This window comes from Pholcus phalangioides, unplaced genomic scaffold (genome assembly GCF_987345545.1).
Source record: "Pholcus phalangioides strain wild (caught in Gottingen) unplaced genomic scaffold, Ppha-v1.0 ptg000030l_1, whole genome shotgun sequence".
NCBI classification, from domain to species: Eukaryota; Metazoa; Arthropoda; class Arachnida; order Araneae; family Pholcidae; genus Pholcus; species Pholcus phalangioides.
The window spans coordinates 2,485,251-2,500,117 of NW_028301620.1; the positions used below are offsets into that span (position 1 = coordinate 2,485,251).

At 36.3% G+C, this 14,867-nt stretch overlaps 1 protein-coding gene across 3 annotated transcripts in view; it reads left to right on the top strand.

The window, feature by feature from the left end:
- The window catches only part of CROT (Carnitine O-octanoyltransferase), a 55,321-nt gene that overhangs the window by 3,984 nt on the left and 36,470 nt on the right, over positions 1-14,867 (top strand). Inside the window, exons 1-2 of one of the 3 annotated variants that reach the window (XM_089252589.1) lie at positions 14,006-14,224; positions 14,338-14,385. In XM_089252589.1, the coding sequence (XP_089108715.1) occupies positions 14,368-14,385 (18 nt within the window). In that variant the 5' untranslated portion in view covers positions 14,006-14,224; positions 14,338-14,367. Of the gene's footprint in view, positions 1-14,005; positions 14,225-14,337; positions 14,386-14,867 lie in introns of those variants that run through there. The other 2 variants (XM_089252591.1, XM_089252590.1) reach the window with 2 other exon arrangements.

The following is a 14,867-nucleotide window of genomic DNA, read 5'->3' on the forward strand; positions in this document are numbered from 1 at the left end:
AATGGATCTCAACTGCATCTGGCGTTTATATCTGGGTCGAGGTCACTACGCATAATGGAAGAAGTCACTACTAACCTCTAGTTTAAAAAAAAGGTGATTACGTCAGTTATTTGTTGCTGTCCATCAGCCCACAGACGGAAACGACCGGTTTTCACTTTCATTTCTTGAATGGAGAAAAATAATATTTGAATGTTAACTGATATGTAACTTACTCATGACCGATTAACGTATCGATGAAAAAATTTCAACGAATCTTCGACCATTGGTTGGGATAATTACAGTCGAACTTTGATAGTTCAAAGCTGAAGGGGGACAGCAAAAAAAGTTTGAATTATTCAGAATTCGGGTTATCCAATTCATCGATATAAGGTAACAAAATTTTCAAGAAAAGTCAAAAACTCTTGTACCAGTTTCCTAGTTGTTGCAACTAGTGATTGTATAAAACGTAAATGATCGCAAAAAGCTATTCCTCTTGTAAATTTCTAATTTTCGTTTTTATTTCTTTTGAATCTTCTATATATATATTGCGTAAAATCTTAATTTAGAGAAAGTGGAAAATGGGAGTTTTGAACTTCAAGGATTTCAATTTTTCTAACTAGCCTCTGCAAGTTTTGGAACTCTGTTGTTGTCGTCTTATATTTGTTTTCATTATGATTTTCACTTCCTCTTCATCAAAAGATTCATTATAACTTTAATCTGTATTTGTTTACTAATGTCCCCATACCTAAGTCAACCACAATTTTTTTTCTAGAAGTGAACAAGCCCATGAACTTTGTTTGGACATGAAAAATGTCAGGATATTTTGAAAATCAAAATAAAGGAACAATACTGCTGAACAGACATGCATCTTCAACACATTTTACCAGACCATAAACTAGGATTCAGCACTCCAACTTCTTTATATGGAGGAGTTTATTATCACATACACACATAAATTTTCGTATTTGCTGAGGAGCGTTCCTTCATTGCATCTGCCATTGGCAGGTATTAGTTAAGTCCTCTAAGATCCGGTAAAACTCTAGCTGTCAACGGAAAGACAAAAGCCAGTGTGTGTGTAACTGGTAAAGAGAAATCATTGCTTACTTAGAGATAAAACAAAATTCAGATTTTGTCAACTGTAACATTTTAATGTTTCAATGTATGATACATGTTATAACCTGGAAAAAATCAGTAAACTACGAAATAAAAAATAACATGACAAAAAGTTGGCCAGGAATTCAGGGGGGTGGGGGTGGGTGGGAACATTTCGCCAAACCAAACCAAATGACTTATCTGAATCAACTAAAATTCGATTTAACCAAATAATTAGAAAATAAAACACGAATTAAACGGGTAACTTCAACATTAAATTGATTAGAAAACTAAAGAGGAACTGCTAAAATTCGTATTATCTAAAAATTCGAATTAGCCAAGTTCTCCGGTACTTGGTTATTCTTGTATACGGAGGGAATTCGAACAGATCACTTCGCAAATATCACGCGAATTTTTTTGTTAACAGCTCCTGGTATGTTTAAGCCATTATTTTCACTTTACTTTAACTAAATATTTTTTGTACGAAATAAATAAATAAATTAATTAAAAAAAATATGTATATTTTTTTTGTTCAAAATTTCACTTTTCGATTTTCTTTTTTAAATCATGAATTATGGATATAATGTAGTTTACGCATTAACATCACTATATCCAATGGCTGGAGTTTTTAAGCGACGTTTGAGGAAAACGACGAAATCGAAGGCAACTATCTTCGCAATTTTCAGAAATTCCCATGTATTCGCGTAACACTTCAAGGTCGAGACACGTGACCAACGTAGCCCGTACACAGAAACTGCGGTTACGTCAATACTAGTTTTATTTCTGCTATTTTGGCAATTTTCGGGAACATCTCTCAGCGCTTCTCAAAACAATTGTTTTTAACATGTTAACGGGTTATGTTCAGTGGCGTAGCCAGTGGGGGAGCGAAATATAATAAGTCGCTTCATTCTATTAATTATTTAGGCGCAATTAAAAAAGAATTAAGTATACAAAGAAACTCTTGTTAAAATTTCAATAAAACTTCATTTGTCTACGTTGTGTTTTCACACAACTTTTTTAACATATATATAGTGTAAACTACAAGATATATATGCGGAAACCCCTAAAAAAATTGAACTTGTCACGACAGTGGAAAAAAATATATTTATGGGTTTCTAGAACTATGTAATATTGTTTTTATCATGGGATGTTTATGCAACAGTTTTACACTCATAAGTGAAGCTGAAAAAGTTCGATTAAAACCTATACGATTCACTTCCTCTCTGAGTTTTGACGCGAATTTTTGCAAGAGCAAAATTCATAATCACAACTTTTTCCTCCTTGAAAAGTGCTCAATTACTTTTTGAATATAAAGCTCATTGGCTAATTTCCTTTCTATCGACAACGAAACCAATCCCGCTAATCTTTCTTCTTTCATGGTCGATCTTAAATAAGATTTTATAATTTTTAACCTGCTGATGATCTTTCTGCAGAAGAGCTGCTGATTGGCAAAGTTAGATAAAGTCTGTACAATTTTTTTTCAACGTCTTTATCTAAGGCTTGCGTTCATTTCATGTGTAATCATGAATTTTAGCGTTGTGCTGATATTCAATGCTTTTATGTCGTCCGATATATCTTTGCAGAGGTTTCTAAATGAAAGAAATTCCTCCACCAGTTCGTCTTTATCTAAGATATCGTCCTATGCTTTAGCCTAAACAGCGATTTTTTCTTGCGCGTCGTCTTCAAGAAAGTGAATCAGATCCAGGGAGACGAAGTTGCACGCTGTTTCTTCGAACTGCCTGAATCTTTGTGTTAAGATGTTAATGATGGAATCTAGTGAGACAAGATATGTTTTCTCCGACTATTTGACTCAACTTCATCTTTGGTGGAAAATTCATCATGGAAAAGTGCAAAATACCGGTGTAATAAGACGCATTCAGAAGAACGAAAATAAGTGGCGGAGTAAAAATCAAATTCAAAACTATTTTGGGCAAATTATTACAAAATATCGTTGTAGTGATTTTAAAGATCTTAAGAAATATCGTTATAGATAGATTTATCGTAGTAAAGGATATCGTTGTATCGAGAGGAGTTTAGCATTAGACTACATGCAATTCCCAACAAGATCTGAAAAAAATATCGTTGTAGAGGGATTTATCGTTATATCGAGTATCGTTTATCGTTATATCGAGGTTTAGCGAGGCTATTGTCGGCGAATTGAATTGAATTGTAGCGTGGTTTCACTGTATTAGTTTTCAAGAGAGAGAAAGTTGGCATCCAGAAAAATTCATAAATAATTACAGAATATACGGAAGTGCTGAAAAATCACATCCGCGTAAAAATACATGAGCACATTAAACGAAAATTATTAAAATTTAAAGATTTATTTGAAGAAATAATTTCAGAACTGAAGAAATTTTTGAACTAATGAAAGAAATAATTTCCCGAATTTAAGGAAAACATCCAGAATCTATTTTAATTGTGAATAAGTCTTCAATAACTTAGACGCCCTTTGTTTCATCCAGGGCCCCGGGTCAGGGCAATCTCAAGATACTTGGTCAGCCGAGCGATCACACATTTTGGTGCCACAGTGTGTAAGGGGCGCTTGCAGGATGAACTCGGCCCCCGAGGAATCAGATCAGACCCGCTTGCTCCATCCTGCCAGTACCCTGAGCACCCACAGCATCCCTGTCTCTGACACCACTGCAAATGTCAATCGATTTTTGATTTTTTTTCAACTCTAAAGTAACAACTCTCAAGTAAAAAGAATGAAATCAGACTTTTAATTAGCTCATTGTATGTAACTTCATGTACCTGACGGCTCCAGTCAACGATTAGTAAAAATTTCTTCTTAACAACAACACAAGTGAATTAACATTAACAGACAATATAAGATTATATTCTGAGGTGGGGAGGGTGTATGCGGGCTTTATCCCAAGATGACAAGTTCAAGTGAAAGGGCGTAACCGAAATTGAGTAATTGGTGATCAAGAGCATGAATTAGAAAAGAAGAAGGGAGGCAAGGTTTGAATAGCCCACAGGTGAGAAAACTATAAATCCGCCTCTGATTATAGCCTACATTTATTAGGATAATTTTAATTTTAAAAACAATTCGTATCGTACATATAAAAACACTCCACAATATCTAAACCTTTATTTATTTTCAGTGCCTTTGAGTAACATTTTATTTAAACACTTATCTAACGTGAATATCGCAATAAAAAGCCAGATGATGATTAATAGAATAACAAGTGATGCTATTTCAAACAATCATAAATTTTTCTTTTTTTTAACGATACGTAGGACAAGATTTCAATTTATTGCAATTTAAATTGAATTCAAACAACTTAATTTAAAAAGTACTACATTATTTTTTGTCATCCGCATAATCTGTATCTCTATTTTATGATACAACAAAAACTCAAATAAAAAAAATTAATTATAGGCTAATTCATTCAATTGCATTAAAAGTTTTTCAAATTTCGGAACATGAATTATGGGGGAAAAACTTTTAAACACACACGTAAACCAACATATCATTTCCACGTTCGGTTTTGCAATATTCCATGTTTTTGCCAACACAAAAATGTAGACCAAGCATACCAACCTTGTACCAAAAGCTTAGACGCTAATGAAAACTGTGAAAATATTCAAGCAAGCCAGCAAAAGATATGCGACTGATTATAAACATTTATTTATTTATTTATACAATATTGTTGGCCCTTGGGCCTATACAAGAGGATGCGATTGAGAATGACAAGATATTGTTTGATATTGGATAAAAAACTAGTGATAGTGGGAGATTCAACAATAGAGCTTGGGAGTTTGTTCCATTCACCAATGGTATGAGGAAAGAAGCTGTATTTAAAGCCAGCTAACATAAGATTAATGGTAATATTATATCTATGCAACTGACCCATAGTCGTCTTTCTTATTGGTCATTACATGGTCTTTGTCGGTGCTCATCGTGTGGACAATATCAAAACTTCATCGAATCGTCATTCATAATCACTGTACATTTCTACCCTTGATCTGCGCCCAGCTCCCTTCGCGGTGAGAAATAGAAATCCCAACAAAAGCGTGAAGTGCGGCTTATACGGTGAAAATTAAATATTAATTTAATTGAATTATTAATTAATTAAATATTTCCGGTTCTTATGGAGATACTGTAATGGTAAATGTCGGTGACTCTCAGAGGGGGGGGGGGAGGGAGGGGAGAAACTCTCGAGCCCATGGGGCAGATAGAAATTTACCGTTAAAGATAGGCTCACTGTAATTTGGGGAATATCATACAAACCGAAATTTTTCCACGTGATTTTTTATTACAGCAAAAATCAATTATTTAACATTTCAAAATTTTTATAACTGAATTTTCAAATATAATTAAAATTTTATATGCAGTTAAATTTTTAAATGTAATTGATATTTTAATTTTAATTTCGATGACTGACCTTTCTGCATTGACAAAAAATAATTATTTTCAGTAAACTGCGTGTACACTTTTGTTCATGTTTTTTATTTCACGTTTAAAACAAAAACCCACATACAAGCTCGCTTGGAACATGTACAGTGAAGAATCGATGGTTCGACGAATTGATTCTACAGCTACGAATTGAAGCTGCGACAAATTTGTACCGCGACGAATTGAAGCTGCGTCAAATTTGTATCGCGACGAATTTGTACCGCGACAAATTGACCGGTTACGGCAAACATCCATTCCTCCCTCCGATCTACAAGTACCGATTGTTGATAGATAGATTTCTTTTCCCGCTTCTCGCACTACTTTCCTATAATACTTTGTCTAGGCCTAAGACCAGGTATGAAATATTTGTGGGATGAAATTCCCTTTAATTTAGTTTGATAAATTGGTCGGCGGAAGTTGGTTTTCTGTGGTTCCCAACTTCAAGGCGCAAATGCGAGCCGATCTCCCCGTTAAAAAGTCTCGCCACAGAGAACAACAGTCCTACAACGATAAATCATTCAATCATAACACTTCACTCATAGTTTGAAAAACTGGTGGCAGATGGCAGCACTACACATAACAAGCATTACAGAGAAACAAAAAACTCACGTCAGGTTTCACTACACGTACACGCACATTCCCGCATGTACCGATTCGTTGGGGGTTCCGCGGTGGTGGCGGGGGGGGTGCATGTGTGGTGTAGCAGTAGTAGGTAGGGCCTTCGAAAAATGGTTTGGGGATCCATGATGCTCTTAAGTCAGCCACCTCGTTGGGCAATTTGCCTGTTGTGGCGTTGTATTTGTATCCTCATTTCGTCTTTAAGGCCGGTATTACACTATAAAAGTTTGGTAAAAGTCCTTTTATAAAACTTGAAAAAGGCAGCCAATAAGGTCACCGGTTACATTTTCTAGAATGTGACCAATAACTTTATTGGTTAGATTTTTCAAGTTTTATAAAAGAGATTTTATCAAACTTTTATAGTGTAATCTCGGCCTAAGCTTAATTTTCTTTGTGTTATGATATACAGCACGAAATCTCGCAAGTTTTCTGTTCTCATTCTAGGGTGACGGGCAAAAACCAAATAAAAGAGGAGCCGTGACAGGTGGCAAATGGGCGTTACAAAGAACTGTGAAAAAAAAATTCGGATATGAAGAAACACAGTTTTTAAGTAGAATATGGGAGGAAAAATTTCGTTGACTACTTTGAGGATTCAGCGGACCTGTTTATGGAACTAGGGCCATTTTAACGTATGGGCCACCCGGACACAGCCCAGAGGCCTCTAATGCGAAAGGAAATGGGGAGGGGGGGGGGGGCTAATGATAATGAGATCTTTGATACTGTTTTTTTGGAAGTAAATATGCAAATTGGTTGATAGGTTCTTCCAGCCAGGAAGGGACCAGGCGCCGCATGGACTTATCCGCATGGACTTATCCGGCCATGCCTGAGTGCCTGATGTCCAGCTTACTTGAGAAATGCGGTACCATATATGATTTCCAAGAGATGTTACTTCTTTAGCTAAGAATGCCCCCCCCCCCCCCCAAGAGCGGCATTTTGCCCAAAGACCCATGATTTTGAGATAGTATTTTCAAGCGTAGAACTCCCACCGCCCAAGAACGTTCACCTCTCCCCCATTACATGTTGCTCGATCAAGTTATTTGTCCTGATATAGCAAACAACACTTCAAAATAAATGCTTTTATGGATAGAATTCATAGCCGGGGATAGACTTGGAAGTCTGGGGAGGGACACGGTCATTATTGCTGGGGGAGGGGCAAGATGATGATGATGATGATTTCAATTTATATATATATACATATGCATTAGAACAGTCGATTCGACTCTTGAAGCTGGGGGGGGGGGGGCAATGCACCCCATGACCCCCCCCCCCCCCGTTATCTCCACCCATAATAGAATTATTCTACTCCTCCATTTAAATCACGTATTTCCGTTGGCAAGAGTCAGACGCCATTGATTTGAGGAAGTTTGGACTTAATGCGAAGAGAAGTATTTGATTGCTAGTCTCATTCAGGGTTCGCTGTTGTTCAACAGGAAAAAGACAAAACAATCTGCGAGTGCTGCTCTGGATCCTCTTTAATAAGTGTAACAGATAGAAATAGTTCGTTGAGCTTTTATAAGTGTGGAAATGTTCCCGTACTTGTCTTCAAAAGCGTACGTGACGAAAATCTCCGCGCCCCCTAAAAGCCATTACCAAAGGATCGGAACGAAATTTTTGAAAATTAATTCGTGAACAAAACAAATTGATTTCCACGTTATTTTTTTAGTTTTCGAATATTAATTCAAGAAAATTGTCTTAATTCAAAAGTTCCTTTTTCTGTTGAAACCTGTAGTAGTTTTAACATCAGCTCTCGACCAAACTTGTAAGTAATCAACAGTTTTTTCAAATTTCTTTATTTTCGTTAAGATTTTTAAATATTGACAAATCTAAAAAAAAACTATTGTCATTTTCTCGATATAAGGAAAGCGTTCGACAGTGTGATTCATTATTTATTTCTAAATAAATTGTCAAATTACGGTTTTAGAGAAAATACTTTCAATCTAATTGCTTCTTACTTAACCCATTACATTAAGGCTATTGTGAATTTTGACTCATTCTGTTCAGTCAAAATTCATAATAGGATCATTATTATTTTTAATATTTATAAATGACGTATGAAACTTAAAAATAAATGGCAATATAATAACTTTCACTGATGACACAATATTAAATACAAATACAACGCCACAACAGGCAAAATGTAGTGAGGTGGTTGAGAAAAAGATGCCCATAAATATGGATGTCATATATTTCTAAATATATACATGATAAAATATTATACCAATGTCCCTAAAGAATACTTACGATTGTCCTATTCTAAGTATGGATAGCTTTTCGATTTACCCCAAGATGTTTATCGTATTTCTTTTTAAACGTGCCAATTGTGTTAGAATTTACGAATTTACTACCTCCGGGGGTAAGCTATTCCATTTATTAACAACCCCGTGTGCCAACAAGGACACGTGTAGCTCTTCTCTGCATCCCCTTTAACCAAGTCTATGTACTTCTGTAGGTATGGTCTCCAATTTTACTCAGCATACTTTATTCAGCACCTTTACTCATTACTTCATTCAGCACCTTTATTCATTACTTTATTCAGCACCTTTACGCATGACTTTATTCAGCACCTTTACGCATGACTTTATTCAGTACCTTTACTCATTATTTTATTCAGCTGCCGATTTACAATCTCTAACTAACCTAATGAATATTGATTTAATTAAAGTTTGAAAGTGGTTTCTTGTTAACGACCTACATCTAAATACATAAAAAACTAAGTTCATAAATTTCTCTTCCCAGGCTAACTTTCATCTTAACTCTAATTTGATATTCCATAATAAAAATATTCCTATTAGTTTCGATTTTAATTGTTTATGTCGTTGAACAGGTTGCTACAATATACAATCGGCATATCAATTGATTACAATGTTATATGGAAGAGTCACTTGTAATTTATAAATTTTATTATCTTTTAAGCGTCTTTTTTACTAACTCTTTCACTCCATTTCAATATATGGCCTAATTTTTAGGGGTCCTGATTATCTTTCAAACCTTTTTTCCTATAGCCTCGTTAAAGGAATAATTAGAATAACCATAAATGATTTCACAACACTATCAATACAACTTTATCGTTTTGGAATACTTACTTTGCCTCAATTATATTTCTTTAAATCTATCCACCTCACATTAATTTTTGAAAAACACTTTATGTATCTCATCCCAAAATTCTACAATACATTACCACCAGAAATCACTCACAAAATAATAAATTATAATCCTTTAAAAAACGTGTAAACCAATACTTAACCTCACTTGATGATATAGAAAATGTGTTTTGATGTTTCTCTGTTTTGGCTTACGTAATTTTTTGTATTTTTTAACGTAATAGATGAATTTATTTGCATTTGTTTTGCATCTTGTATTCTTTTTTTCTAACATACTAAATGTTTGGAATTTTATTTGATGCAATATGTGAATTTGCTACCAAATTTCACTCCTCTGCTAACATAAATTTCCTATGCATTCAGCATTACATATTTAAATTTTTTTCCCAGTTCATTATTTTTTTTACCCATACTAATTTAATTAATTAGATAATAATTCAACAATTGATGAAAATTCAGAATTAACAGGAAAAAACATTTCAGAATTGAAAAAATCCAGAATTAATGAAAGAAATAATTCCAGCACCAATGAAAATTCAGAATTTATGAAAAAAAGTGATTCCAAAAATGAAAGAAATGAATCGGGAATTGTGTGTGTGTAAAAGAAAATAATTCTTGAGTTGATGCGAATTAAGAATTAATGAAATCAACTCCGCAATGGATGAAAACTTAGGATTAACGGTGTAAAAAAATCCCAGAGTTGGTGAAAATTCAGAATTAACTGGTGAAAGAATCCCAGAATTGATGAGAACTTAGAATCAAGGAAATTAATAATTCCGCACAATAGATAAAAGAAAATAAGATTTAATGGTTTAAAAAAATTCCAGAGCTGATGAAAATTCAGAATCAATGTAAGAAACAGTTTAAGAATTATTGAAAGCCACCAGTACTGTAATTTAACACTAGAACGGCCGTAGCAGTCATATTGACGGTTTTTGATTTTGAAAACGCTATAATCTCGACAGTATTCCACGTACACAATCAGTATTTTTTTGACCTTTCATTATTTCCCTACTTCTTTTTGTGTACGAAAATTTTAAGACATTGAATGTTTTGTTCGGAAGATATCCTCGTTTATAATTAGAATGGCCAATGTAAATTGCATATGTTTTCCCGTTGCGGTGGGTGGTGTATGCTTTTGTGTGTTTTCAGGTTTATCCCCAATCATACTGATGGCATGCACAACAAAACACACATTCAGGATTTATATACAGATAAGAAAAAATAAGTAAAATGATGTGTGAGAGAGATATTTGGTATACACGTTCTGTTACTCAGCTAGCTAAAAAAAGCTATTTGCGGGGACATCGCCATATACAGTTTGTATTATATCTATACTTTCTATAGTATTTGGTCATATAGTCTCTATTATCAAAGTTGGGGATCTTTTTTTTTTGTGATCGTTCATCTGGCAAGCTCAGTTTTTGTTTTAGTTAGACTTTTCACTTAACTCTTCACGTCATCCTAGGAAACAGAGGCTCATTCACAATGTGTAGAAATGGCTCCTAGAAGACGGACCTGCTTGAAGTATAATGACATTTTATCAGTACTGAATGATATTTCGGACAATGAATCTACGGCTGAGGAGACTTACGATGCAAACTCTGTCAATGCAAATCATGACTTTTTTGCTTTATCCACCCGAAAGAGAAAGAAATGGATCCGGAAGCGACTGGTCTGAATCAGATAATACTGATGAAAAAGACAAAAATGGGTAAAAAAGCCCACATCATCCAAATGGAACAATGTACGGTGTGATATTGGTGCAATGTTTATCTACATATTTTCCTGGACACTCTTTCCAACAGTTGTCCTCTATATTCAATATTATCGTATTTAAAGTTGAAAGTCATTTTATGGGCACCCTGTATGCTTAAAAAAAAGTAAATTTCTTCAAAATTAATGGAAGACCTTGTGAGACAATATGCTTGCTGTTTTTTTTTAATTTTAAAATTTTTTAGTGCGATTAAATATATTGTGCTTAGAAAAGAGAAGTCCTTATAGGTATACCGTATAGTCCGACCCTTCTAGTGTTAAGAAGTGTGTGTGAAAGTCTCCAATAATCTAAGGGTGGCTGTGGCTCTGCATCCCCTGGTACGATTCAATTGTTATTAATTGCCTCTTTTTACCTCCAAAAATACAAAATCCATCCAAAGATAATGTAAAGAATTTCAAAGATCGCACGCGATAGTCGAGTTTTCAAAAAATAAAAAGACGCATGGAAAATATACTGTGCGATTTTCATAAAACCGTCCTAAATAGAATTTGTCTGATGATTTTGATTGAAACGGTCAACAGCACCTATTGATAAGATACTTATCTATGGGGTGTTGGAATAGAGGGATTGAGAAACGTTAAACAGAACCCTTTGCGCATGAGCGGAAGTGAACGCAAGTCCAAAAGTTATGATTTGTTATCATCTCTGTTTTCCAATCATATCTTTGTAAAACTGCGCATTTCTGCCGAATTGTGATTTTCCTTCTCAAACATGTCTTATTTAGCTTCATAACTAAAACCAGCGCCACATTTACACTCCCGCGGCACATTTACAAATCTCTTAAGTGACAAATGGCACAATTCCAGATCACTTGTTAGAGGCTGTTTAAGGAATATTTACGTGTGGGTATTTGTCTGGTTTTTAAGTTCCAGATCACTCAAGCAGCTCGCGGCACATTTTCAAGTCACTCAAGTGTTCCCCGGACCATTGCCAGATCGCTTACCTAGAACAGTACCCGTGGTACTGTTCCAGATCACTTAAGTGACCCGCGGTATACTTACAGATCATTTGAGTGACTATGGCAGAGTTTTAGTGCGGTTAAGTGGCACGCACTCATAAATCACTCTTAAGTGACGTGCGTCGCAATTCCGGAACACTTAACACTCTATAGCAGCCCATGGCCCGAGGGCCAAATGTGTCCCTCGGAGTTATTTGATGTGGCCCGCGACCTCTCAAACCTGATTTTGTAGAAATGAACCAAGTATCGCACATTTACTGATAACTTAAGTGACTCGCGACACATTTACTGATAACTTTCTCAGTAGCACTACGATATCTTTGGGATATCGTTCCGATACCGGTCCGACGTCGGAAAGAGGTCGGAAAGTTTTACGCGTATGATATCGGACGATATAGTAAAAATGTATTCACTCAATAAACGCCAAAATAACTACATTTTTTTTCCATAAATTAGTTTTATTCGAATTTTTACAGCATTTCGTTTCGGAGGAGACTATCATGTATGATAATTAATCTCTTTTGAAATAATCAAAATTTCTCCACGTCGACAAATGTATGCCGTTTCTACGTCAAACGATATCTTCGTTCTATACCCCAGTAGCAAGCACACCGATATAGAACTACGTAGAGATTTCGATACCGTTCGACGTAGAGAAATTTTGATTACGTCAAAAGGGACTAATTATCAGACAAGATATTCTCCTCCGAAACGAAATGCTGTAAAAACTAGAATAAAACTATTTTAGAGAAAAAGGTAGTTATTTGGGCTTTTATTGAGTGAATACATTTTTACTATATCGTCCGATATCGTACACGTAAAAATTTCCGACCTCTTTCTGACGTTCGCTATTCATTCGACGTTCCGACGTCGAACCGGTGTCGGAATGATATTCTAACGATATCGTTGTGCTACTGGGGTTAGGTGACCCGCAGCACATTTAAAGATCATTAATTGACCAGCGACAGTGTTCCAAAGCTATTAAGCGTTTCATGGTACAGTTCCACATCCCACAAGTGTCCTACGATCCATTCCAGATCACGTGACTTGCGGCCAAGTAACAGATGATTTGAGTGATCCGTGGCATAGCTCCAAAGCACGCTCTTGCTTAGCTCTTTTCTTGCTCTGCACTCACTAATTTATTTAATGGTGTAGTCCCACATACCTCAAGTGGCCCGCGACACATTTTCAGATCGTTGTGAGCCGTGACACAGTTTCAGACACAGTTTCAGGGGCACCATGGTACAGTTCTACACAGGGCCGAAACTGGGGGGGGGGGCAGGCGGGTCTCGTGCCCCAGGTGCTGGACCAGAGGGGGCGTAAATTTTATTCTCAAATCTCTCCTTCAACATTACAAGGGGCGCCAAAATGTGCACTTGCCCCTGGTGACCAAGCATCTAGTTGCGGCCATGGTTCTACATCACTTAAGTGCAGGGCCGCAACTATGGGGAGCAGGTGGATCTGGTGCCACGGGCCATGGAGGAAGATACGGGGGGCATTTCCCAGCGTCAAAGTAAAGCCGAGTGATCTAATGTATTTGTGTACTATATATGAATTGATATCATCATCATCCTGCACCCCCCCCCCCCAGCAATCATCGTGCCCCCTCAGACTTACAAGTCTATCTCCGTCTATGCCCGGACCCGTAGGGGCGCAAATTTCACCCTTTAACCCAGTGATCCACAACGTGGGCATTAACACCCCCCCCCCTCCCTTGGGGGGTGATGGAATGTTCCAGTGGCCGGTAGAAGCTAGTGGGTATAACATATAGTATATGGGTTAAATTGCATTGGGGGCGATAGGACAAAAAAGGTTGCGAAACTGTGCTTTAATCTGTCTTTCAACTTCACAAGGGGGGGGGGGGCGCTAAAATGCGTGCTTGCTTTGGCTGACTAAGCACATAGTTGAGGCAATTCTCAAGTGGCCCGCGGCACATTCCCAGTTCACTTAAGTGGCCCGCGACGCATTTAGAGACGAAGTGGGCCCCGCACTCTCTTAAATGTTGAGCAGTAGCACCCTCGACGTAATCCGTTCGTCCTTGGCGGATATCTTTCTCTCTCTCCGATAGATGTCACTGCGTTCGACCGGCTATCCATCTTTTGTTTGTTTACATCGAGCTCTTTAACGCATGTGCTGCGTTTTTATCTGCACTTTGAACACCTTGAATCAAAGCTGCATTAAGAGATCTTTCAAGCGGCTTTGCCTTGAATGGATCGCTTTTCATATTCGCTTCGATAATTGTTCCGACAAGGCTTTGCGTAAGCTGAAATGAGCTTGAACCTGCTTCTAGTCTCAAGGTAAACAACGTCGATTAAGTTATTCTAACGTGTAGTGGAGTTACATCACAGTGTTGTGTGTGTGTGTTAGAGGTGTTTTTTATTCACATTTTCTTTCATTTCTCTTCCAATAGGACAGTCATTGTGCGAGGCAAAACTGCGAAATGGCTTCAGCACCAGCAGTAAGTATTTTTCCCCACGTGTATTAAATGCACCAATTTAAAAAAGTTAATCTCGGATTTATCTTAATCTTTGGCAAATCCTTACCACCTATAGGATAATATAATATTAAAGGCGATATGAAATAATCAAGTGTGCGTTAGAATGATAGAGAAGGATATTATCACAATATTTTCCATATTGTGATTTGGTTTTATCAAGCGTGCATTTTAAATTGGCAAGATAGTTGGAAATAATCATTATTCAACTCTTATGACGATACATCTATCAGGACAAAACAACCCACTACTGTCCAATTGTTTTGTTTTAGTAAAGGGACAGTTTTGGTTGTATAATTCAAAGTTAAACTCCTCTCAAAGATAGTAAATCAACAACAAAATGCAATGGTGAAGTTTTTCTATAAATTCCATCAGTCTCTTTCTCCTCAAACAATCAATTTTCAGGTATAAGTATACATAAATGTAGACTATACCAGAGGTGTCGA